Consider the following 26,912-nt stretch of genomic DNA (forward strand, 5'->3'; position numbering starts at 1 on the left):
TAATTGGCATACAATGGTAATATACAGTATGTATATACTGTATATATTGCTGACCTAACTTAATTTTACTATTTTATGTGGTTTCATTTAATAATTATTTCTCGATTCAGAGACATTTTTAAATTGAGTTGTTTTTTTTTAAAGTGGATGTACAACCTCATCGTAATTTCTCAGAAGTATTTAAATTGTGGAATAAATAAGTTCAAGAACTCAGATTCAGAACAAGACATGGAAGATGTCGGTACCATCAGCAGAATCTGCTCTATTTGAAACTGAAGTGAAGGTCGATTATCGTGACACTCTGTTAAATAAATCATGTGACCAGAGTCACAAGATATTTTTAAAACTGTCTTTTTAAAAAATGTTACTAACTTGTGTGACCGGTAGAAAATGTCCCTCCTCAGCCATCAGAGTTTGGTAGCAGTCACCTCCTCCTACCAATCAGCCAGGAATTGGTATAAGGTGTTGCCATGCTCACACAGGTGGATTCCTGGAGAGGATTGTTCCAGAGGAGGTAAAAGGTCCATTTCTTTTGTGTACGAATTATTTAATCTGGCAGAGATATTAAACCTTTCTTCTTTCATTGTAGACAGACTGTCACTGCTGTTTTGTTTTCATAGTTTTTATTTTGTTTGATTGTTGGGCTATTGTGACCTTTTACAGTCCTTGTATTTATTTTAGGCTTGTATTTTCCCCCAAGACAATATACTGGACTGTGGCAGCAGTGTTAATTTTTAACATGTTTTTAATTGTTCTTTCCCTTGCATGAGTGCTGCGGGGCCAGTGACAGTGGAACTGTTCGGACGATGGAGCCATTGGTGATCTGGGTCCCTCTCTTCAGCTCCACACTCCCCTTAGTTTGTTAGTAGTGATTTTCGCAAAGCCTTCACGTTTTATACTTTTATCTCTTGTCTTTTTGGTGTTTGCTTGGTTGGAGCTTGGTGAGAACTCTGGCCTCTATTGGCTCCCTGTTTGCAGTCATCCCGGCCATCCTGCAGCACTCATGCAGGTGCATGATGTTCGTACTGTTGATTTTATTCTCCTTTAATAAAGTTTTTAGTCTTGGGGGAAGATCTTTGTCTCTGCCCATTATTGGACCGTCGCTTGTTTCAATTTTTGATTCCTGTGGCCTGTTCATGTGCTTAGACAAGTCTCACAATTTAGTCACTTGGTGTTCCTGAACTGTATTCTGAGTTCTCAGTTTTCTCGGCGGCTACACTTGTTTTTAAACAATGTTAAAAAAGGAGTAAAAAATGTAGTACATAAAACTAATAAAACCGTTTTACTGCCTTGATGTTCCTTCCATGACCTCATGGTGGCAGTGTGGAGCGCGTTTTGGTTCATTCAGGGACTACAGCCGCGTCGGTGCTCTCAATGTTTTGGTGGTAATAAAATAAATTACTCGAAGAGGACTTCTTAATCTCAACGAAAGCTTTCGTTATCGATAGTTTACGCCATCGAATTACCAGCAGGCCCGAGGATTAATTCTGGCTTCTTTCAGGATGTCGTCATCTGGAAATGCTGCATCACATGAAGGTGTGATCGCGGTTCGGTCAACGAAGTTACATTAAGTGGGCATGGGATACCAGAGAATACCATCCAGTACTTTAAAATATCAAACTAAATGGACCTTGATGTTGAAATGTTAATACCTTATTATGCAGTATTTTTACTAAATCTTGTTAAGGATTACTGTGACCTGGAAATAATGAAATGACATTAAATGTCTTCTATGTGATTTTGACAGTTTGTGACGCATCCCCCTCAACATCAGAGGCTGAGCCTCTGAGGATCGTTTTATTGGGGAGGACAGGATCAGGCAGGAGCTCCTCAGGCAACACCATTCTGGGCCGTTCTGCCTTCTGTGTCGACGTGTCCCCGCGTTCTGTCACCACAAGGTCTCAGAGAAGGTCATCAACAGTGGAAGGGAGGCATATCTCTGTTATTGACACTCCTGGTTTCTTCCACACTCAACTTTCCCCCGAGGAGGTCATGACAGAGGTGGGACGGTGCGTTGTTCTGTCTTCTCCAGGACCCCACATCTTCTTGGTAACCCTGCAGCCAGGCAGGTTCACACAGGAGGAGAGCGATGCCTTGAAGTGGATTGAAGCTGTATTTGGGGCAGGGGCCACCACTTTTACCATGGTGTTGTTCACATGGGGAGAACAGCTGGGGGGAAAATGCATGGAAGACTTCCTAGAAGAAAGCAACGCGCTGTCAGAATTTGTCAGCAGCTGCAATGGCAACTATCACATTTTTGACAACAATGGATGGAACAAGACTGAGCAGGCTGGGCAGCTCCTAAAGAAGATAGACATGATGGTGATGGATAACGGAGGCAGTTACTACACTAATAAGATGTTCGTAGAGGCTGAAAGGGCTATCAGAAACACACAAGAGATGATTCTGGGAGAAAGTGGGCGCAGTGTGGCGTCTCCTCAGAAGGAGGCTGAACCCAAAGAGCTGGGAGCAGAGTTGGACAAGGAGAGGGCAAGGGAGGAAGAAGAAGCAAGGAAAAGGGCAGAGAGGCTCTTCTGGTCAGAATTGGTGACTGCGCTTGGGAGAGGAGCAGCAGAGGGAGCTGGCATCATGGGGAAAGACAAAGGAAACGGGAAAACCGTGAAGGTGGTGAAGAGGGCAGCAGCTCTGGCAGCATCACCGCTCTCCATCCGCTCAGCTGCCAGGGTCCTGGAGGGAGCTGTTAAAGAAGGAAGTAAGGTGTTACATAAGCACAGAAAAACTTTACTGCATTGAAGGAGAACTGACTTTGACTGATTTCCATCGTGGGCAGCAGTGGAGATGACATGAAGATCATGGCTGTTTTATCACTGTACTGCTGTCGATATGTTTAATGAGTTCAATACACCAGCACTTTAGGGCAATATTGCTAAATAAGAATGTGTGTGTGTGTGTGTGTGTGTGTGTGTGTGTGTGTGTGTGTGTGTTTAGTGTGGGTGTGTACTTCTCACAGGAAAGTAAACATCCTGGTGTTTTTTGTGAATCACTGATGAACGTAGCCACACCTTAGAATTGGAACCATTATCGTTATATTAAATGTCATGTCAGAAAAATTGCTGTGCAAGTAATTAAACTGTCTAAAAAACATACATACAAAATGTTTTTTACAGGTATTCCAATAACACCTATGCTACATTGCCATTCTTTAACTCAAGATGACAGGTCAGTCAACAGAGCAGCCCAGGTAAGACGAGAAAATTTGTTAAAAACATTTCCAAATCTGGCTTCATTTAAGACATGAAGAATTGTTCATTCCTTTTTTCTCCCATAAAAATACATTGAGATACAAAAGACAATGTCTAGGAAGGAACATAAGTGACAAACTTGACAATATGGAAAGAAAAAAGTTTGGGTACAGTACACTACTCAATCTAGGAGTGTTTACCATCATAGAACCAATGAGGAAGACAATGTGTGGAGGATTACAAATAAGATATTTATCATTATTATAAAACATTAAGCAAGGCTGGTGATGACCTGAGATAAAACTCGAGGCAATCATGCAGCTTTAACACAAGGATCTGGATGTGTGTGGAAACTGAAGTACGCTCATGCTCGCCAATCAAAAGCTTCAACTACACTTTACGGTTCTGAAATTCAGTCTCCAAAGGAGTCTTTCACAGAATCTAGAAAGGAAAGTGAAGACAAAATTACAATTCCTCTAATATTTCTGACATGTTTGAAATGAAATTAATGAGGGGGGGGTGTCCAACCACACAGAAATATGCACACACATACAAATTCACACACAAAGTATCATGCCCTCATTTTGGTCTACAGAACGGTGTCCAAACATTAGTCCCTTTCCTATACATGGACAGCAGGAAGGCGAGGTGTGTGCTCAGTTGCTGAGGAGCAGCAGGCACTAATCGGGGGATGAATGGAACATCTTTAAATGGGCATCGGCAGGGTCATCTTTCCTTTTCCTCGAAGCACTAAAGACAGAATAAGAACAGAGAACAAGGCAGACATGAAATGATAGTTTGCTTTTGAAACCCCTAGACTCATTTTCTTTCACTCCTCTGTTTACCAGGTAACCACTGCACCCGTTCTGCTTTTAATAAGGACAACTCAACTGAAACAGAAAGATTATGAACTTAACACAACAATGAGGTGCTCATTTAAACAGATCACAGCTGAAATCAGCCGGTCCCTACAATGAAGAGGTTTTTACCAAATAGGCTTCTTTAGGCAATCTTTACTCACCTTTTGTGAAGTAAAGGTAAAAGAAATCGCAGTAGAAGATGGTCTGCACCACACCAGAAACCACCGCGATCTGGTCAAAGAAGCCTTCTGTGCGATAACGCCACACCCAGTTGGCTATGTAGAGGGCTCGGTAGAGACCCAGGAAGAACAGGTAGTGGGTGGTGATGGATTCTGCCTCGCCTGTCTTTGTGATCATGAAGAGCTGAGGCATAATAGCCACCGCCTCCAGGAAGATGGAGAATGTCCACAGGATCTGCGTGCAGACAGCAGAAGAAAGACACAAGTTAAAATGAAACTGGAGAGTGTTACTTAAGCAATATTACTAAAAATGGAACCTTAAGTGAACAGCACCTTTAGACAGCCTGAAGACAGCTTTTAAATACTTCTACACCTAGACAAAAAATGAATCGAGGGTAGTGTTGGGTATTTACCTCCATTGGGGTAAAAGCATAGTTTTCCAGGAAGGAAAGCCCGATGACCGGTATCAAGATGAACTCCAAACGGAACGTGTCATTCTCTGAATCATAAGTCCTCCTGAAGCGCATGTAGATCAGGTATACGGTAGCATAGGACAGAGCCAGGAACACCACCTGAGACAGGAGTTTAAAGGTGATTACTATCCATGCAGGACGATGTAAAAACCATAAAATAATCAGTAAGACATGCCACATCTCACTGCTGCCTGCTTTGTGTAGTACATATGCATGACTTTGGATTTAACCAAATGAGCTGATGAGTGCAAACCCATGTGTTAAACTGAAATATGTGGAGACACCGGGTTAATTGCTTGAACTGCAGACAAAGTTGATGCCCTGGTATGAGCTTTTGTTTGTCTTTTCACTGGGATTAGATGAAGTGAAAATGCAAGTATATGAGTACGCTCTTACCTTCATCACTGTGTTGTAAGCAGAGATGAATACTGTGAACAAATCAAGGTATCTGGTGGTGAAGACGAGTGCAAACATCACCTGAGACTTCCCAGAGATGCCTACAGAGAAAAATAATTCAAGAAAAATTCAATATAATTCATCTGTAGCAGCTGAAATCAGCATGCCACTGGCCCTACTGTTCCTGAACAGCTTAAATACATGTGGTGGATAGGTTATAACCTGACAGATTGATGATTTATCAGCAAAATAAGGCAATTGCAATGCAGTTTGTTTGCTCTCCAGATCCAGATTGTAGCAGACTCTAGTAGCAGAGATCCGTATTATTCGTGTCCACCTACCCGCACAGGTCTTGGACCTCCATATCTTCAGTAACAGAATAATAATAGCCACCAGATGTGACACGTCACCCGCCAGACGAAAGATATTCATGTCGATTGTTTTCCAACTCAGTAACGAAGCGATATGACAACACCTCGGTGGCTTTCTGCGTCCTCAGCGGAATGGCAGGTCTTCAGCCACAAAGGCAAGAACGTTGCAAGATTGCAAATAAAAGAAAGACGAGTTAAAAAGCTAGCAACTAAAGTATCCCACTTCGCAGTTAGCTCGTAATCTGATGTGAGTAAATAGATACGATATAAACAGTCAAGTTGCAAACTCTACCGTACCTACAGCAGCATAAGATAAAGTTGTTTCAGAGGCGGTGACGTGGCTGACAGCTCGGACACTAGCATCAAGCTAACAAGAATCAAGCTGTGTGTATTTCCGCTTCTTTCCTTTCAAAGTAAAAGTGGCTTTCGGCAACGCTCAGTTTTTATAAACATTTAACCAAAGCGAGATATAAAGTTTACTTTGCTCAAAAATTACGTTCATCCTGTGTAATTTTTTGAAAATTATTTACAGATTAGTTACTTTTAAATGATACAGATTTTTTTTTGAAAATCAATATCCTGTATTTTTGGCGTTGACCTACTCGTGATTGAGAAGGAAGCGGAAGTGTTCCCCGTCCAGAAAGCGCAATAACCCTGTATGCACAGCAGATGGCGATATACTTCAGGGAGTAATGGGGCGGAGCGGAAGATCATGCGTTCATTGTTGAATACTGTATTTTGTGCTGTAGTCAGTTCTTTGTTTAGGGTCTCGTCTTGCTGCAGTGTTAATGATTTTGACGCACTCTTAAAGACCCTAATGGAGCCAGTGAACAGTGAACTGTCAATCTATAATCCCATGAAGAGTGTGACTGCCATATGAAAGCTAAATATCATTATTTGGACATCTTTTAACAGACATTGAAGTGAAAGAATCTCTACATTCGAGGAACAAAGGTTTTTTTTGCCTAAAGTATTTCAGTTGGGATTTTTTTTGGTCACTGCCATTAGCTCTCCACTAGGTTCTCACAGATGGAGAATATCTAAAGCCAATATGGTTTTACTTATCCTAAGAATAAATTATTTCGTTAGAAGCAATGCCTAACTCATGAAAAAGTCAATGGCTATTTCACCTTTTCATCACTGATCATAAAGGCAAGGGGCTTCATTGTTTAGGGCTCTCTATGATTAGTACTACCTGAAGTATGTTTTGGTTTTTAAATATAGTATTCTCTATCCACTCTATTTTCACTGTCTACTAACTAGGTTCAGATTCACCTGCCTCCTCGTCTTCCTAATCCTGTTCTCTCAATCACCATCTTGACCTAAAACCACTCGCATTTCTCATGAATGTCTAATCTTCCTCATTCATCCTCCATTAATCCACAAACCATGGCTGATTTGAGCATCACACACGTCCTTCTCCCCTGCATCCATAAACTCAGTTCAGGTCACCTGAGATTATGTATGAAATGCTTTCAGCCTACTGTCAGTACATTTGTAATGTTGCAAGGAAGTGTGGGGGCACATAGTACTTACAAATAATACACTGTCTTCTAATTCATCCTCTCCAATGCAGGAATATTCAGCTAACACCTGAAACATCAGATGAAGTGAAAGTCAAAAAGAACTACTAGACTATTCAATGTAGTATGATTATGCTTTATTAGTCTTTGATAAGGAATTTGTTCCAGACAAATGTACTGTAGAGGACATCTTCTGGATGGAGCTGACACAGAGGTACTGTAGACTACTCTAATGAGCATGTGCTGAGCAAAAGGTTATGGGAACTAATCTGACACCCAGACCTGATTAGTAGCTATTTATACATGCACACCCTCCAGGCTGTTTGCCTGGTTAGCTTTTCCTTAGATGCTGGTCTGGGTGTCTGTCTCATCAGTCTAGTTGCAGCACTCCATCTCCTCCCATTCTTGTACAAAACCATCAATGCTCAAAGACCAAGGTTCCCCTCAGCTGTAAACACTAACACGAAAGCTGCAAAAGGCTGTTATTATCTGTAGAACTGCACAGAGTAATTAGGAGGTACAGTATTATCATTTTGATTGACATAGAATTAAAATCAACCAACCAGATTTTCCTTCTGTGCAATATTACAACTTTCTGACTTGATAAATTCTCAACACATCCCATTTTCAAGGCTTGAGTACACATGATATTTAAATGTTTGAATACATATCATAAACTTATTTAAACATCAGTACAATAATGACCAAATCATTTTTATGTTTTAAAGTAATCAAATCTAAAGAGAATTCACCTTGACATTGTCTCTTGAAAAACCAGTGTTCAAGCTAGTTATCATGTGATAAACTCACATGATAACTTTTTTTTATTTTTGTCTCCTCTGTAAATAAATTGTTTAATATGTCAAGACAGAGTTGCTAATTTTATGTGATGGAAGAACGGGAAGGTGAGTGATATGGGCCTTATGGGAATGCGTCGAAGGGTGGAAATGACTTCTGAACTCTTTACACCATCATAAGTATTCATTGACAGCTGCGATTCCTCATGCAAATTAATATTATAATAACAGGAAAATGTAACATGAGATCTGGAGATCCAGAACATTTAAAGTCATAGGGATCATGGTGAGGTTACATTAGATGAAACCATCATGATTTAGTTTGGAAACCAAGTGAACCTTCAAAAACACATGATCTAGTTCCCAAAGAAAACAGAAGTTAAGCACTGTATTGTTTTTCTTGACAAATAATAATAATACCAGTTTGAATTTTGGGAACAAGTTTTACAGTCAATGGGTCTCATTATGAGGGTAAAATTATCACTGAAGTATTGCTTCCAGGCATTCACAGTTACCCCTTACCTTAATGCCTTCATTTGGAAATTCACAGGCATCTTTGTTGAAAAAAGACTCCGGATTTTTCTCTCTTCCCTCATTTCCTGCCTGTATCTACTATCATTAAAAACAACCACTCACACAGGCTGTTATTTTCTAGCATTAAGTTGAATGAACTGCCAAACTGCAGCTGAGAGAGGTGTACTCAACGAACACTCATTATTACAACACACACAGAATTGTCACAGACTTGATCAAACAAAAAACACAAAACCATTGAATGTTGTCTGCCTGTCAGGGACTCTGCTTGTATCCAAAATATACAAGCCTGGAAGGTATCTGTTGTAAGCCTGTGAAAGGGTAAAGGTAAAGGGCTCGTTTTCATACACCAATCTACAGTAACGGCTCAATGCCATTGTAATCAGTAGGTTAGAACACAATTCTGTGCTGTGATGACGATTTAATCGATTTAATCGATTCAGGCTGGATGTCCAAGCCCCCATGCTTTCTACATCTCCCACCTGTTTCTGCAGGCACATCATCTGCTTTGTTTTATGACAATGTTCCCCTAAAAATTATGACTCAAAGAGTTCACTTACGCAAGCACATCAGGCATCATCACACACCTACATGAGCTAAGAGTGCAGAAAAGAGCCCTCAGTAGTTTCATCTCAGTCTCTTTTCCTTTCCTTCCCCAATTTGTCATATTTTTCCCCTACTCATCTCTTCTCTCCTCCATCCATCTTTTCTTCCTGCTCTCCCTCCCTCCTTTCTGAATCCGAGTTCTACCGAGGGGAGATTGACAGAGCATTTTCACCCAGGGGCACTCAGGAGAGAGCACAAAGACAGGATTATAATCGCTGAAGGAGGAAATGGAGGACAATAACGGATTAAGAGAGAAGAAACACAAATGAAAGAATAAAGAAGAGGTGAAGTAGAAAGTAAAGGAAGGAAGTAACCTACAGGGAAAACCACAGGATTAATGTAAGGATGGGAGAACATTGACTTGGAAAGAGAAAGTGGAATTTTGATAAGTGAACTGGTGGCATACTATCCAACAGGGTAAGAAGAATTTATTTTCTACTTATCACTAGTATTTCAGCGTCAGGACATTGTGCATCAAGTGTTATTTATGACCATATGAACAGTCATACTTCTCCGTCATGATGTGAAACTCTGTGGTACTTTTGAGTTTTAGAAGCACCTGGAAAAGCTCTAAGTATAAAATCTGTAAACACAGTGGCTTTTATATATATATATATACACACACACACACACACACACACACACACACACACACACACACACACACACACACACACACACACACACACACACACACACACACACACACACACACAGTGTGTGTGTATATATACATACACAGAGAAAGAGGGCAAGAGAGAGAGAGACATACAAACAGATAGACAAGCAGACAGACAAAGAGAGAGACAGAGAGAGAAAGATCACATCACTCTTCCTTAATCTCATCTCAAGTTTTGACATCATTCAGAAATGCAGATGTGTAATGCTAACGCTACAGATGTTAACAGCTGGAAACAAAATGATCGATTGCATTACTTACAGATTTATCACATGTCCATCATCTCTCTTACAAGGACTATTGTGTCTAGGATGGGATGATAGTGGGAATTTCATTGGACTGATTGACTGCTTTCATGTGGATCATCTTGCAACAAGTAAAGGTGAACCTAGCATAAAAATTTTGATTACTTTTCATGGGATAGAAAATAAAATGGATCTGACTGACTCAAACTAATCACCTGCAGTCCTTGTATCCAACTCAGATTCCTGCAGCATGAATCACACCAGTGAGACAGATGTCCCTTACTTCACTAAATTACATCACAGTTTAGCAAACAGGCTCCACCCATTATATACTCAATTTATGTAACAGGGTTAGTCAGTGATTTTCATGTAAGTACTTTTAAATTAATTCTTTAAACAGTCCTACTCGCTTTTTTTTTGGAATGCTTAAATGATAGTTGTGTCTATCAGGATTTCATACATATGTATGTTTTAGCCCGAAATGCCTTCTCTTTTTTCTTTCTTCATGTACAGTGATCAATTATGACCAGTATGATAATCACAGTGTCTCCCTACTAGATATCATATTGGTGTGTGAATATTTTATGTGTGTTCCATGGGTGATTGTTAAAGATGAGAGGAAGTGGACACTTCTCCATCTTATTCCTTCAACCCACCTGCTTGCCATTGTCTTGCTCTCTGTGCCTGCTTTGGGATTAGCGGTCAGGAAATCTCCAGGGACTTAATCATTACAAGACAGCGTCCCTATTTTCTTCCTAATTTTAGTTGGACAGATTATGATTTATATTAATCTTACGGGATTAGGGAGGAGTTTGTGATGTAGTGTTTCAATTAAGAAAAAATCTGAAAAGTCTTCTAAGAGTGTGCATCTTAGAATAAGTGGTTAAGGCAAAAGCAAAAAAAAATCTGAAATTATTTTGATATCACATTTAAAAAGTTAAAAAAAAAAAAAAGAAGAACAATGATCCAAAATCATAATATATTAATTTAGAAAATCAAAGTGAAAGTCTTATGAAATTAATGTAATGAGTTTTATTGGCTAAATTGTGGTAAATTTATATTTTGTCATTCAATTTATGGATATATTGACTAACAATTTTGCTATCAATCAACAGGATGCAATTATGTATTTCTGAATAGTAAAAATGTCAAGCAGATATTATTTTATTACATTGTCCTTTCTCTCTATGCCCACACCCTAAAACAAAAATAATAGAATGAAGAATTTAAATCCGTAAAATTCTGTGAGCTCCTAAATATATTTCTGTGCGTTTTAAAGTGTTCATTTTCTCCTAGTGGAATTTTCTGAGGTCAAATTATTAAGACAATAGGTGAGATAAAATAAACATCAAAGCATTTTGAAATTTTATGACCCAAGTTTTGCACTGCAGGTTTCTTTCTCTTCACTTAGTAATTATGAACAAAGAAGAGTCTCTGCTAAGTGCCACCTCTTATTCAAATCTACTTAAAACAAAATGTAGCATCGCTGCCCTTATGCCCTTTCTCTCTCCCCCCATCTATCACCCTCCATGACTCATGTTATGAGAGCACTTAATACCATATACCACTCCCACCCCCCACCCCTACACCACCAGCCCCCCACACCAGCATGTCTCTGGTGACTCTCCACTTCTCTCCCTCACCCAAATGCCACCAGAGATGTGTTCCTATGGAAACAGGCTTCAGTGAAAGTCCCTGGTTTCCTGGTTTTACCTGCTGACAAATTGGTTTGTGATGTTTTGGTCTGACGTCAGCACATCTGGACATGCTTTCTACCTCCCCCGAGTTCATTAGAAGTTTTAACATGTTTTCGCTGAAGAGGTTATGGAGGATTGTTGGCTGATCACTTCTTCATTTTAGAGACATGACTCAGAGATGGAAGAAGTTATTTCATAGCTGGATCGCTAGTTGGAAGTCAAGGACATTTGTATGATGGCAAAAACTGACAAGAATCTATTTGAGCCCATTTTGTCACTGTGATACTTATTACATGAAATTATTCAGAGAAGTTGTGAAAAAATATGATGAATTTTGTAATTTACAGGACAAGGATACCTGATACCTGACTAATTTTTATTATTGTTTCCAGATATGAAAGAATGTAGATGGCTAAAACTGAATGCTTCTGTTGGGATTTATTATTTTCTTTGTATTTCAGGAACTGTAATACTATGGAAAGATTGTCTGACAGGATTTTCTGGGTATTTTTGCAAAGAAAGATTTAAATTAAATTAAATAAAAGGTTATGCTTTGAAGAGAGATTCTTAACAAGCCAACAGTTAACGACACTTACACGTAACAACACCGGGATCTTCCATTATCTGTCATATGATGAACTGGTCACTCTTTGTCTCTGTCTCAGTAGGTCAAGCACCATGTCTGTGGTGAAGACCTGAACTTTGGGAACAGGACAGAGTCTGTTTCCCTTCCCAGCAATCACTGGTGCCATGGGAACAAGCAGATCCAACAGGTGAGAAGTTTAATCTGGAAGCAGCCCCCTGTCAACAGCAACACAGACTGTAATGCTGCATTTAATTCCATATTTTTGGGGTTCTGTTCAGAGATCTGAAACAAAACTTTAGGGATTTTTGGGGTTCTGTTCAGAGGTCTGAATCAAAACTTGATCATTTGTATGATCTGACTCAATGTCGATTGCAACAGCTGTTAAATGCGCCTATTTGATTTAGAAGAATTATCCTCAGAACAAAGTATTTTAAAAATAGTGGTCATAGTCATAGTCATACTCAACTTTATTGTCAAATGTACCACATATGCACGACATACAGCACAGATGAAATTACAGTGATTGGACATTAGAGTCCTTCAATATATTGTTTTTATCTAGTGTAAAAATAAATTTCATTTAAAAGAAGCATCATTGTGCATGAAATCAGAACTGTACTTTCTCTGCTTTTCAGAAACCGTTAGATCCATTTTGTACGTTTTCTTGTTGAGAACTCTTAATGCAGCATCACAGGCTGGCAGAACACCCTTGTGGACTCCATGAACTTGTTGTGGTGACTAAGGCCCAGCTCAGGGATATTTACAGCAAGCAGCTCATGAAAAAGGCCAAGGCCATCCTGCCCTGTCCTGAGCAGCACAAGGAGCTCTCCCCTTCAGGAAGCTGCAGCAGATATCCATAGGATGTAGCTCCATCAGTAGTTCACTTACTAATTAATTCCTATTGGATGTGGCCTTTGTTTTGTGCATTTGTTGGTGTGAATATCTAATAACTGTTTGAATAAGTTTCATTTGGTCTTACTTTTTATTTTTTTACATTTTAAATTTTTTATCAATTTTAACAATGAAGACTGATGTCTTTGGTAAAATGTTGTAATTTGTCTTGGTGTAGATTGAATAATACATTTGTCATTAAAATGGGCAGGACCCTTGAATCTATGATTTCTGTCAGTCAGCTAATGAATAATTAGAGGAGAGTGTTAATATTCATGTATTTGGTAACATACATGTTGGCCCATCTCAGGATGGGTTGTCTGAGTCAGATGTAATCCCATAATCAGTAATGACAGCAATCTGTCTCACATACATAAACTCACCTTATGACCTGTTAATCCTCCATGTACAACAGTCTTGTCAGGTTGAAAAATACTATGGGAGTTTTAATAATACCAGTGAATTCAACAGTGAGCTGCCTTTTATATCTATACGTTTCTTATCTTACTGATTATATCTCTCTGTTGTCCTAGTTATTTGTTTATTCAGGCGCTGAAAACTGTATAAAAAGAAATATATTGATTTTTCAAATAAACCAATCAAACATAATTTATTTAACCAGCTTGTGTGTTTCCTGCAGTTATGATTAGAATGGATCCTCTGCCATGCTGGCAGTAGATAAAAAAGCAGGCAGATAACATGGTTGATGTTTATCAAGTAAATCAGCCTTAATAATAATGCCAGTACATAACTACTGTAACCTGTAAATTTGGTATGAAAAGATTTACTGTAATTCTCCACCTGGGGCTTCTCTGTACAGAGTTCGCATGTTCTTCCAGTGTCTGTGTGGGGTCTCTCTGGGTTTTCTGTTTTTTTCCCACCACCAAAGCAATACCCAGCATAGGTGAACTGGCCAGTCTGTCTCTCTGTGTAGCCCTGCAAAGAGCTGGCGATTTATCCAAGGTGTACCCCGCCTGTAAGTCAGCTGGGATAGGCTCCAGCAACCCCCATGTCCCAAATAAGCAGAAGAAGTGGATAGGAAGATGAATGAATGAAGGACTGAATGAAGATTTAATTCTTATACTATCATTTAAATGTATTCATGTCAATCTACAGTCAACAAATTGTTTAACCAAAGTTCTGACATCTAATCTCCCTCTCTATGTTGACATGTCAGGTACAGCATTGTTTCAGACATTCTACCAGAGGACCTACAACAGAAGATCTCTAGCTTAAGACTCCGTAACGGCCATAGTTCCACCGACTTCCAACAAAACTCGACTGGCAGCACAGAGACAGAAGACAGGAGGAGGTCAGGAACCCCTGCTGCCTTGCACGGAACAAGGGCAAAAAAAGGGATGAGTAACTACAATGGGAAAGTTCTGACAAGGGGCTCCGACCAAATACGGAGTCGTTTTGTCAAGAAAAATGGACAGTGTAATGTTATATTTACAAATATGGATGAGAAGAGGCAGCGCTACCTTGCTGACATCTTCACCACCTGTGTTGACATCCGTTGGAGATACCTGCTGCTTATATTCTGTGTCAGCTTCCTTCTATCATGGCTTTTCTTTGGCATTATTTTTTACACTGTCTCTTTCACACATGGGGACTTTGAGGAGTCCCCTGTGGCGAAGGGTGGTGTTATGGCCATGGGGGGACTGTATGGACCCAGCTCTGGACACACAGCTGGAGGACAAACACAAAGAATGCCTTGTATACTTCATGTGCGGGGCTTTGTGGGTGCACTCCTGTTCTCAATGGAGACTCAGACCACCATCGGTTATGGCTGGCGTTGCGTTACAGAAGAGTGTCCTATTGCTGTGTTAACAGTGGTGATCCAGTCCATTGTGGGATGCATCATTGATTCTTTCATGATTGGCACCATCATGGCCAAGATGGCACGTCCAAAGAAAAGGAACCAGACACTTATGTTCTCCAAAAACGCTGTTATCGCTATGCGAGATGGCAAATTGTGCCTCATGTGGAGGGTTGGCAACTTGCGGAGGAGCCACATTGTGGAGGCTCACGTCCGTGCCCAGCTCATACGCTCATATGTCACCTCAGAGGGTGAGTTTATCCCCATGGAGCAGATGGACCTCAATGTGGGCTATGATGAGGGCACTGATAGGCTGTTTTTAGTGTCCCCGCTAGTTATAGTCCATGAGATCGATAAAGATAGCCCATTGTACACGTTAAGCCGAGCTGACCTGGAAGCAGATGACTTTGAGATTGTTGTGATCTTGGAGGGAATGGTGGAGGCCACAGCCATGACCACTCAGTTCCGTAGTTCTTACCTTGCCAGAGAGATCTTCTGGGGTCATAGATTTGAACCTGTAATCTATGAGGACCAGAACCGATACAAGGTGGATTATGCTCGCTTCCACAACACATATGAGGTGTCATCAACACCCCACCTCAGCGCCAAAGAGCTTGACGAGGCTGCAAGCCAGAACTCGTGCACTGTCTCGCCGGTCTCTACTTGTAGAAGCACAGAAGAGTTAATTCCAAGGTCGCTGAGCACCTTTTGTTATGAGAATGAGGTAGCATTTAGCTGTGGGGAGGAAGAGGAGGACATCTTCGACTCTTGTCAGACTGTAGGGAAGGAGAAGGCAGAACCGAGGACAGCAGAGAGGACAGCTTCAGTTTCTGTGGACTTCCAAAACATGTTCCAGGACACTGCAACGATGACATCTGGCAGTCACAATGTCATGTGTGTTCTGGACATGGATAATAACCAGATGGAGTTTGACATCCTGCAGACAGCCATCCCTCTTGATCCAGTGACATAAATTATGACCAAAAAAACTCTGAGTCCAAGTAAGGTGGACTGTCATGTGCTTGAGGTTTGAGTGGCATGTACAGATATGTAAGCTCCCCTTGCCTTGCCTGCATTGTTTTACATTTACTGTATAATTATTTTTCTGTCCTTTAGAAATTAATTTCATAAATATGTTTTTGCACATTTATCAGCATTCCTTGAAGAGCCATAAAGATTGACCACATGGCTGTGTTTGAAGGTGGAGTCTGGCAAAGCACCCAAGGTTTTTAGTTTCCCTTTTGATACAGTTTCATATATTTCGCCAGGAAAAGAATGATTTAGACTGTACATTTTGAATATTTTAAAAGGAACAATCTTGTCAGTATAGAAAGGCATTTTATGAAAGCAATAGCAGTTTTTTTGGCATAGATCTCTTTCTCTGACATTGTCAAGTGTTTGGATATTTTAGTGTGGTAAATAGATGCATGCTAATTTCAACTTTGTTGACTCACTATGCCTGCAATAACTCTCTGCAACATTTGCTATTTGCACTTAAATGCAGCTGCTTACTTTCTTACATATATTTAGCTTTGTTTAATGAGGCTCTACTATTGCTGATTTGGCTGTTCATTATACCAACAAAACCATTCCAAGTGCAATACCCTTGCGTAGTAGAAAAAGAGTTATGTTTGTGATTTTGATGAGGACTCCTCAAGACAAAGACTTGACAGACACCTTAATTTTTTTGTCTTTTAAGGAGATATCACTGCATCTTCATTTCATTTATTTTTAATGGTCAAAAATTCAAACTTGAGTTTTAGATATTTTTTTCAGACAGCAGCTTTGGAGAAATTCTGTTAATGTTAGCATGTTAGCATCATAAAGTAAAGCAGCCGTTTACTTTAAAATTTCGATGCTTCAAAATGTGTGTCTTGGTTGGTTTCTTGTGGAGGCTGGCGCCGGTGATAACAGAAACAGCACCAAGAAGTTACTTTGATTCATGTTTGTGCTGCTGTTGTTCGCCAAAGGCCTGGAGATGGAGTCTAAAACACAGAGCGCCTCTCATTTATGATCTGCAAACTGTAATGCATACATCCGAAGTGTACTGATTGTGTTTTATAGGAGGAGGATGTGAAGCCAATTGGAAAAAAGGGATTAAGGTTGAAGAGAGTATGAAATAAATGCATCTCGAAATGTGCAATAAGTCACTGGATTGGGACAGTGAGGATAAAGAGTACCTGTATGTTAGGTAGATAATTAACATTTCTTTTCTCTGGGATCAGCTGATAGAAGTAACAGATTACAATTATTGTTTGCAGGAAAAAAACAACAACTGACACTAATTCAGATGACTTTACCCAGTTGACCCCCAGCATAATCTGGGGGCAAGTATTTTTATTATTTATTTACTTTGGCATGGTAGCAGTGGCTGGAAAAACCCAGTGTTATTACAACATATAGCATGTACTTCTGTCTTCATGAATGTTTCCCCGAAATAGCTTAAAAAACAAATGCCATGTTTACAGAGAATTTTGAACTCTAATGTAAAAATTCAATAAACTCATTATAGTTTAACACTTTGTGTGCGAATGCTAGATTTATGACATAGGACATGACATTCATTAAAAAGACAAGAACTTCTCAAACTCGATTTTTGTGGTCACACTTTCTGCTCAAAATATTAAAAATTTATATAGAAATATAATGTACATGTCAACATAGGTTTCCTGTTCATATTTTTCCATCTGTGTTTATTTCTAATGTTCATGTGTGTGGCACATTCTTTTGGAATGAGAAGCATGATTTCACTACCATGTAATGGATGTCAGTTATTCAGGATGAATAAACATCCTCCAGCTGATCCAAATCAAGTTTTGTCTCCAAGAGCACAGCAGAAAATTGTTCTATTATGATTTAAAGGACTGCTTTACACTGATTGGTCACAAAGTGGCCAGTAATAATATTGATAATATCTACTAAGTGACTTCGATGAAGTGCTGGTTGTCAGCAAGATCACAACAGGAATAACACTGCATTCAATCAGAATTGAGCATTCATTCAGGTCACAAAATAAAAGTCCATGTCATACTTTAGTATGGACACTTTTCACAAATATTTATTTTAGGTTAGTGTCACAACAAACAGATCAACAGATATTGAGCAACCACTGATGTGGTTCTAACTGTGTGGACTGACTGTATTATCAACGATGGCAAATGTCCTGCACCTCACGTGAACTGGAGCAAATATTAAAAAATAAAAATAAACCATCAGCAATTAAGATGTGAAATTTACTGTGATTCTTTGTTTCTTCTTGGTATAATAAGAACAGTAGCCTTACTTCCCCTCATGATATTCTCAGATTTGAAAGACTTCATTTGTGCTTTTTTTGTGGGAATTCGAGTCTGTTCATTTTGCTTGAAGTTGTGTCCCGTAGGGGATGAATCAAAATAGTAGTTGCCATTTTGCTTACACATGCATTTTCATATAAAAGGTTGTGTCTGAAAGACACTGATGTTAGAGATGACATGTATCCAAGCAACAAGCATTAGCTTCAGATATCAAAATTTTATGAATTCCAAAGATATCTGGGATTAAGCACATTAAGCACATCATAAGACAAATAAATATTTAAACCTAAAGTTACTCAACATGGTTTCACTAAATAAATGAAACTGAGCCATTGCTAATTTTATTAGTCATTAAAAATGAATGTCCTGTTCCTGCTGTGAATAGGACCTATTGTATGGATCTTAGATTTATAATTGAGACTTTATTAGATGGAGGCAACAAAAACAAGTTTTTACATTTCGTATTAACTTTTTTGGTTACTATTAATACAATTGAAATATGTTTTGTTTTGTTTTAAATGTGAAATATGAACAACCAAAATAAATTTCATTCATTCATTCATTCATTCATTCATTCATTCATTCAACTAACAGTATTATGAGGAAATAAAATGGAACGTACGTTTGTGACCAGAGGAATTAATTCCATGTGTGTAAGAAGTTATTCTGATTCAGTTAACCTTTACATCTCTCTATCATCTTATTGTAGGAGTACACATATGTTCGTCTGCGTGAATTACATATAGGATGATTAGTGTCACTGGGGGGGGGAAACAAGGTCTATGTTGTGAGATAAAAGTCGGGTTTACAAGACGTCATCACAGCAGCAGCACCGGCTCCAGTCTCACGTCTGGATCGGTAACGCCTCATCATTGATGGCGTGTTGTTTTGATGAGGTACATCAGGTGGGGGGCACAAAGCAAACACCTCACCTGTAAATTAAAAATGACATGTGTGTGGTTTATTATTTTCTACTGTGTGAGCAACAGAGCCTAAAAATAAGTTTCTCAGAAATTGGATCCATTGTCAAGTAATTACGACGCAAACTGTCAGCAATCGGAACGCTAATTTGATCAATTCAAGGGATATTGACACGATTGGCAGCGCACCGCGCTGTTTCATCCATTTTAACACATCTGGGACCGGCCGGTGTTTCGGGTCACCCATTGACCACTAAACTGTGTCACCTGGTGAATGGGCCGCTTCGTGTTTCGGCGCACTTGTGTGCCAAACGTCATCAGTCACGTCGTTTCCCCAATGCTTGAAGCAGGCCGCGGAGCAGCGCAGGCCGCGGAGCAGCGCTTCACGTGGGGACGCCCACCGAGTCCGGGGCGTGTGTCGGAGCGCCGGAACCAAACGGACGTCACTGCTAGGAGGCTGAGCTGTCCGTCTGGCAGACCTTCATGGTGACCCGAGCGGCAGTCAGGCTGCAACAATCATGACCATCGATCAGTGAATCAATCGCTGGATCAATCTATGAATCAATCTATGAATCAATCGGTGAATCAATCGGTAAATCAATCGCCCCCTGCAGCGGAGGGGGGGGGCAGTTCTTATATTTTAGTTTTAGTCCATTTGCTGTTGCACTGAAGAGGTTTGTGTGTGTGTGTGTGTGTGTGTGTGTGTGTGTGTGTGTGTGTGTGTGTGTGTGTGTGTGTGTGTGTGTGTGTGTGTGTGTGTGTGTGTGTGTGTGTGTGTGTGTGTGTTGCGTGTTTTTAAGGGATTCTGTGTTGCTTGACTTTAACTTTTGAGAAATACTGATCATTTGCAATAACAGGATGAACAAGTCAATCAAATAATAATTATTACAATAATGAGAATTAATGGTTGGGGACCGCTGATCTAGGGGTAACGTGTAGTGATGTCGGTCGCGAAAGTGGCGGCTCTGAGAGCCGGCTCTCTGAGGTGAACGGCGGGAATCGGCTCCTCTGTGCCTTCGCTGTCTGCGCTTAGTGCGCTCATTGCGCTGAGCAGAGGAGGGAGGGGCAGTTCATATAGTTTAGTTTTAGTTTACTTATTTTTGCAATGAAGAGTATATATTTTTAATTAATACTATGTTGTGTGGCGTTTTTTAAGGGATTCTGTGTTGCTTGACTTTAACGATGTATGTTTGTAAATCTAATTATGATGACATCAGTGCCTCACCAGCGATGAACCTCACATTATTTATTTACCGTTGAAATACTGAAGAGTAACCTAAAAATGTTTACAGCTGTTTATTCTACAGTGTTTATCAGTAATTCTTTTGATATCAGTTTGAATTGAGTGACTAGATTGAATTTCAACATGAACACAGAAGCAGAACCAACCTGTAAAAACTTTATTTTCTTCTTGCTTAGTAGAACTTAAATAATATCTAACGGTTCAAAACAGTACTCAGACTAGGTAAAATAATGGGCTAAATAAAATCAACCAAAATAGGGGAAAAAAATGAAAATAACTTTATTCATTGTTATATCATCATTTTATTTAGCTGTCCGGTTTGTCCTAAAATGGACTCTACAGACTGAACATTAGAATGTCTCTGATCCGTCATGAGTGTCTTGAGGCCCCACAGCCACTAGGTGACTCTGCAGCTGTTTGTATCATGGATGGATTCAGCAGCAAACAGTCATGTGTTCCCTCCAGTGGTGTACTGTGGACACGGCGGATTCATTCAAAACTCGATCATGGGGTCTACAAATCCAAGAATAAAATAATAATAAAAGAATAATAACAAAACCAAAGATAAAAATTAGCATACCATGGCAAACTGTTGTATAATGATATCATTCATTTAAGGTGTATTTTGCCACCATTTGCAGGAGAGGTTGACACAGTTTTGTTTTTTTGAGCTGGGAACATTTCGGTGGGTGTGGCAGCAACCAAGAAACACCATGATGGCACCAGAAAGCTTATCACTTGTAATCTATGCAGATAAAGAAAATACTGCATACGTATAACAAATCCTTCAAATGGAAATGTGCCCCCTTTTTTTTAATATGAAATCAGTCAGTGATGGTGAATAGGAGAAAATTCTAGTTTTATTTACAATATCTTAACATGATGGTGGAAAAATGACTTTTCATTTGTCATTTACAGCAATATTTATTTGAATTTTCCAGGCCAATGAAGTAATTTTCACCAAACCATAATGTTTTCAAGCAATAGTCACAAGAAGGTGACACACAGAACGATTAAGGACTATTAGCTACTGTCTACATCACATGTTTCAAAGCCTTCAGTGTCACAAATCATGATGACGCATGAATTTCCAGACTCTTCTGAAGTGAGCTGAGATTCAGGGATGAAACTGATCTGAAGTACCAGATGGAGAAATATCAGGACAAGACTGGATGCAGCCAGTGCTACACAGAGTCTGCATTTATAGGAAGAATATTGACATCTCAATTTTCATTTATGGAAAGAGATCTAATATACAGTACCTGATTTTCAATATCAAGACAAACTTCATCTGTGATTTGCTCTTGAGTCTTTTTCACAGTTTTCATCATGTGAATTGAAAAATGTTATTTTCTTTTACAATATTTAGTTTTCGTCCCAATTTTTCCTAAGTGTTCAGAATGTTTTGTCTTATATAAATGAAAGATATGCTTTTTAGTTGCAGTGCACTGACCTTCTGTTTCTATTTATGACTCATTAAATCTTATTTGGGAGTATTTTCTCAAGTCATTTGGCAGAAGTGCACATTGTTCTTCAAGTAGGGAAAACGTGTCAAATTCCATTAAATAGCTGATTGATTGTGCTTATTTTATCAGACCATCAAATCCACCAACCCACATAGAAAAGGGGAATTCAGTGTTGCCTACCATTGGCATGGCCTGTGAAATTAAACGGCCCCCAAGCAATTTTTCTGTTTATTGTTCAAACCTTCAAAGTGTGTTTTTGAAAATGAATTGTATTGACAGACTTTATGCCTGTAAGAGGCTGCATTGATGGGGATCTGTGCTCTGTTTGGTTCCATCTCTGCGTCGGTTTTAGTCCACCTCACTGCTGCATTAAACTGCGTGTGTGTGTGTGCAGCGTGTGTGTGTGTGTGTCTGTGTGTGTGCGCGTGTGTGTGCGCGTGTGTGTGCGTGTGTTTGTGTGTGTGTGTGTGTGCGTGCGCGTGTGTGAATTATAGAATAGTTTTCTTTTTTAAACAAATTCCTCTTTATTTGTTCAAAGTAACAGAGAGTGGACAAACATTCTGTATAGCATTGCAGTGCTGGACGAAATGGCAGAATTAAATCGCACTAGCCTTTCTGATGCTACACTTTCTTCTGCCGTTTGCCAGATACATTCCTCTCTCCTAAGATGGCTCTTTCTCTGGCCAAACTATTTTGTGAATTTGTAATTGTAGACCCCTAATCCAACAACAGAGAGATGGGTAAAAGTGAAACACAGCCTGAAGATGGCTGAGTTTGCAGGAAGAGCTGTTGCTGATGAAAGATAGGGCATGTTAAAAATGAAGCTTATTATGGGTTTAATGCGTTGCACTGATTGGGGAGAGCCTATTGTTTGAAATTTGGAGTGAAAGCGAAACCGATCCAAGCAGAATCAGAAGCAGCTGATGAGTAAAAAAGGACCAAGCGAGACATTGTGAGCACTTAGATTTGAGGAATGAAGACAGAAGTGAAGAAATTAGAAAGAGGAAGCAGCTTGAAGCGGGGTCACAACAGTAGCCCAGAGATCAGCAGAACATCAGCGCCACAGGGAAAGATAGAACAGAAGTGACAGAGGACAAGGAATTGGAGGGGTGTAAACCCAGGGATGGAGAGGAGAGGATGATGGACACACACTGGCACACATAGGCACAGACATACATCCCATAATTAGCATGCTAACAGGCATTTAAATGTCCCACACAAAGGCTCAGTGTTGAGCCTCAGTTGCTCACTTCGAAGACAATAATGCACAATGGGAGTCAGTGGAAGCCCCCAAATCACCCTAATAGATGAGTGGCCCAGCGTGGTTTCCCATCTCACCATTCCACCGATCACACTCGTTCACTCACTCACTGACTGGATAATGAAAAGCCAATGGCCTCCAGGCCTGCAGCGGCTCAGCAGCTTGGCCCTTCCACCTCATTTCCTTCTTTTCATCTTTTCCTGACATTTCATCTGACAGAAATGCATCTCTGGTTCTGCTGAGGTTCACAGGATTGATGGTCGGGTTGTTTTTACTAGGGTCTAACCCATGGGAACATGACAGACTGACAGACAGACATTGGGGATGTGTAATGTAGGGAAGATCAACCACAAGAGGGGCAGAGAGAAGAAGTCTCTTATTAGCCTGACATGAGAGGATTTTAACTTAATTAAATTATAGACAGGAAAGATTTTGGTTAATTTCGGGGACTGGAACGTGGAATGAGGGGTATATTATATATTTGATTGTATAATGGACACTTTTATTATAATTTATATATTTTTATAGATTTTACATGTGAATTATATCCCCATGCACACAGTTGAGGCTCTCTCATGGGGCAGATAAGAATTGTTATGTGACCAGTGTACATGTAAGACTCTTTATTTAAAAGATCACCATCGTTTTAAACTCCATCATCACCTTAAAAAAGGTTCCATCAGAAACATATCCTATTTATGTTCCACTAGCAAGATAAAATTATTTTGTGCAGATCTGAAGGTAGTTAGGGTTAAATTCACAGATGTTCATACAAACCTACCCAACATGACTAAGAAACCACTTGTTGAAGAAATTCAGGCACTTGAACGTGACGGGCTGCAATAAACATGGATGTGAAAATGAGATAGACATGATCCAGCGTGGAAACAGAATGACAGGGGATTGAAAGTGTGTATTAAACTCGAAATTAGACAAATTAATAGGAGTAAAAAAGCCTTTATTTAAACTTTCTAAAGATCAGAAATAATAACAGAACTGGGTTGAGTGGATGACACCTTCACTCAAACACAAGACACACAACCTTCATACCTCCAGTACATATTCTTATCGACTAGTGACAAAAAAAAGATAAACAAAAGAATCACTTAATCGTTATCTCCAACTAAAATACAGTCAAAATCGATCCAAGCATAGATAATAATTTCAATTTCCGGGGACCCAATGTCTCGTTCTTATCAGACTTCAGTGCTTCAGTCTGCTTGAAGTTTGTGCTTCTGTAAAGACCCATTAAAAAATCCTGATCTTGATCATCATCAAAATTTATTCTCCTCCAGGATAAACTGGAAGTTTGGGTCTGTCTAAACCAACCAGCTAAACCAATAAAGCTGAAACTTGGCTCTCCGTCTCATCTGCAGCAGCACCATCAGGCATCATCAAAGCAACGTCTCATTCAAAGAGATGTTAGGTCACACTTTTGGCTTCCAAGTAGGTTTCATGGACCGCACAAATCAACAGGCTCCAATGTAACCTGATTTCAGGGAAACAGGATTATCTCAGCCGATAAAGAGAAAATGGAATTTTTTTTTTAAAAAGAACAGTAACAAACTAACCGATCACCACAACAATCTGTTGAGCTTGAAAATCTGAAGTTGGTTATACACTCTGAATGCCGTTAGTGGGGATGCTGAAATATGCAATGCTGAAAATGGAGAATTTCCCTCTGATTGTTTTCTACAGCGTGTCTGGATAGTTAGTCTCTTCATTTGAACATGCATGCTTTTTACTCAGCAGTCAGGTATGTTCCTAACAAAATGATGTTATATTCAGTGCGGTTACTTTTATCACCTACCTACGTTGGAAATATTTAACAAGGGGGTTTTTTCTATCATACTGGCTGTTTTATGTAGAAGTATGTTATCAGTAGATGTTCAGAATGTTTCAGACGTATGATTTTTTAAGCTATGTTGCACATGATAATCTCTTGTGTTTAACAAAAACTTTTAACCACTATAAGTCAATGACTTTAACATTTTGCACATGATTATTCTCAATATGAAGTGCAATTTTCTGCCATGCTTGACTGTTTCTATTCAGTCTTGACATTTGGAACAAATTTGTGGGTTTTTTACCTTTGTTGTTCTTAAATTTACACATGAATTCTGATTATTGATGCTATTTAAATGAGTTGAAGTTGATTAGTTGTCCACAGTGTGTGTGATCCTTATGTGACCAACCCCTGATGTTGTCTGTCATGCACGAAAACATCAGTGTGTGCCTGTTTGTGTGTGTTTACCTACAAACAGCTGAGGCTGCATAGGTATGCAGATTCACATATCGACATGCAGTTTGCACAACTGGCTGTGTGTGTGTGTGTGTGTGTGTGTGTGTGTGTGTGTGTGTGTGTGTGTGTGTGTGTGTGTGTGTGTGTGTGTGTGTGTGTGTGTGTGTGTGTGTGTGTGTGTGTGTGTGTGTGTGTGTGTGTGAGCAGCTGTGGGCCCTGTGTTTGAACTTTAGCTCACATGGGCAGAGTGAGGGAGGGCCTCAGGGCGAGGAGACGTTGGGAGAGGAGACTCATGTCCAACAAACTTGCCATCTCTCTCTCCCCTTTCATCTCCTGCTCTCAGCATCAAACAACAAACTCTTTCATTCAGGCATCTTTGCGGCCACCCGCCCCCAGACCCTCGAGGCCCCCACCCGTTCATGCTGCTTAATTCAATGTTCCGAGCAAAACTCATGATTTGAAAGTGACTTTTTTTATCCTCATCCTTTTCCATATCTCCCCTTAAAAGGCATCACCCCTCTTCCTGTTCTCCCGTGTATGAAAGCAGTTTATGTCCTATAAGTATAAAGGAAGGAAAACACTCTCAGATACTGACAATATAGTATGATTGGCTTTTAAATTACACATTATATTACAGTACAGAATTAGACTATTTCAGTATTTTGATTGTAACTTTTGTTTTGATTTTTTTGAAAGGCCAACATTCCCTTGTACAAACTCAAATCATTACCAGTCGATGCCCATAAGTAACAAGGATGAGATGCGTTCTGACACTCAGATGGACTTTGTTTAGATCAACATGACCTCCATTAATCCCTTCAGAGCAAAAGTTAATGAAGCTCTTCTGTTTACGAAGATCTTAATTAACCCGGTAGGAACCACATAGAACCATCTTCAAAACATCAAAAAATTAACTGTCTTTTGTTTATTGTCCTTTTACCGAGAAAACAAAAATAAAAACATGGAACATGGAGTACAGGCGCACAGTATGAAAAATATTTTTCTCCTCTTCACAACCACCAGTTATCACAACACAAGATACACAACACAAGAAAACCATTATGGAGCATCTGGCTGACAATACCCAATAATAACCACAGCTGGTAATTTGTTCACCTTTTTGAGAAAGTTCCTCCATGAGCATCAGCTATAAATAGGCAGTTTAGAGTCATTTGGCAGTTTTACAGCTGGCTAAAGCTGCTGCAGTATAATAATTGGAAGGAAACAGATTACTTAGATGTTAGTATGTTCATTTTTTCTTGAACTGGGCAATTCCAAGTGGGACAAGATTTAATTTGTTGCTGCTGTGACCCAGTCCTGGATAAGTGGTCCAAAATACACTGATTGTCTCTTACTAGTGCATTAATTAATTAAAACAAATCACCTTTGATATGATAATTTTCTTGTTTTCAACAAAAATTCTTTCACACTAAGAGCACACAGTCCTAAAATCGGTAGTGGTACTATGATTTCCTTTTAAGTGTCACAACATGGAAGATCTCATGTGAAGCAGACAACAGAGTAGTGAGGAAGGAAGGGAAGTAAATATGTTTTTCCACTATTTTTATTCAAGTATCTGAAATGTATGTTGTTCTCAGCTACCAGGAAGTCAAGCCAAATTAATTTTG

At 39.6% G+C, this 26,912-nt stretch overlaps 3 protein-coding genes across 4 annotated transcripts; 2 read left to right on the forward strand and 1 right to left on the reverse strand.

Annotated features, from left to right (window-relative positions):
* The first annotated feature begins 1,502 nt into the window (after positions 1–1,502).
* Positions 1,503–2,754, forward strand: LOC137610276 (GTPase IMAP family member 7-like). The gene is made up of 2 exons (XM_068337814.1): positions 1,503–1,536; positions 1,748–2,754. The coding sequence occupies exons 1-2, from the start codon at positions 1,503–1,505 to the stop codon at positions 2,752–2,754; spliced, it is 1,041 nt and encodes a 346-aa protein (XP_068193915.1).
* A 270-nt stretch (positions 2,755–3,024) lies between these two features.
* On the reverse strand, positions 3,025–5,854 carry kdelr3 (KDEL endoplasmic reticulum protein retention receptor 3). The gene is made up of 6 exons (XM_068336499.1): positions 5,780–5,854; positions 5,453–5,623; positions 5,112–5,212; positions 4,656–4,814; positions 4,225–4,477; positions 3,025–3,953 (listed from the first exon to the last, which is right to left on the reverse strand). Exons 2-6 carry the CDS (start codon positions 5,541–5,543, stop codon positions 3,910–3,912), a joined length of 648 nt encoding a protein of 215 aa, XP_068192600.1. The 5' UTR covers positions 5,544–5,623; positions 5,780–5,854; the 3' UTR covers positions 3,025–3,909.
* A 2,693-nt stretch (positions 5,855–8,547) lies between these two features.
* kcnj4 (potassium inwardly rectifying channel subfamily J member 4) lies at positions 8,548–19,080 on the forward strand. Of its 2 annotated transcripts, none has more exons than XM_068336498.1 (3): positions 8,548–9,359; positions 12,229–12,336; positions 14,218–19,080. In XM_068336498.1, the coding sequence occupies exons 2-3, from the start codon at positions 12,314–12,316 to the stop codon at positions 15,830–15,832; spliced, it is 1,638 nt and encodes a 545-aa protein (XP_068192599.1). In that variant the 5' UTR covers positions 8,548–9,359; positions 12,229–12,313; the 3' UTR covers positions 15,833–19,080. The 2 variants fall into 2 exon arrangements, with proteins under 2 accessions (XP_068192599.1, XP_068192598.1); XM_068336497.1 differs by having other exon boundaries at positions 12,232–12,336.
* The last annotated feature ends 7,832 nt before the right edge of the window (positions 19,081–26,912 follow it).

This window comes from Antennarius striatus, chromosome 16, assembly GCF_040054535.1.
Source record: "Antennarius striatus isolate MH-2024 chromosome 16, ASM4005453v1, whole genome shotgun sequence".
In the NCBI taxonomy this organism is placed as follows: domain Eukaryota; kingdom Metazoa; phylum Chordata; class Actinopteri; order Lophiiformes; family Antennariidae; genus Antennarius; species Antennarius striatus.

Coding starts and splice junctions, on each gene's coding strand:
- kdelr3 (XM_068336499.1), bottom strand. CDS start 5,543: ATGAATATCTTTCGTCTGGCGGGTGACGTGTCACATCTGGTGGCTATT. Junction 4,478..4,655: donor ATGCTTTTACCCCAATGGAG/GTAAATACCCAA, acceptor GTCTGCACGCAG/ATCCTGTGGACATTCTCCAT. Junction 3,954..4,224: donor TTACCTTTACTTCACAAAAG/GTGAGTAAAGAT, acceptor TTCTGTCTTTAG/TGCTTCGAGGAAAAGGAAAG.
- kcnj4 (XM_068336498.1), top strand. CDS start 12,314: ATGGGAACAAGCAGATCCAACAG. Junction 12,337..14,217: donor GGAACAAGCAGATCCAACAG/GTGAGAAGTTTA, acceptor TTGACATGTCAG/GTACAGCATTGTTTCAGACA.
- LOC137610276 (XM_068337814.1), top strand. CDS start 1,503: ATGTCGTCATCTGGAAATGCTGCATCACATGAAG. Junction 1,537..1,747: donor AAATGCTGCATCACATGAAG/GTGTGATCGCGG, acceptor TGATTTTGACAG/TTTGTGACGCATCCCCCTCA.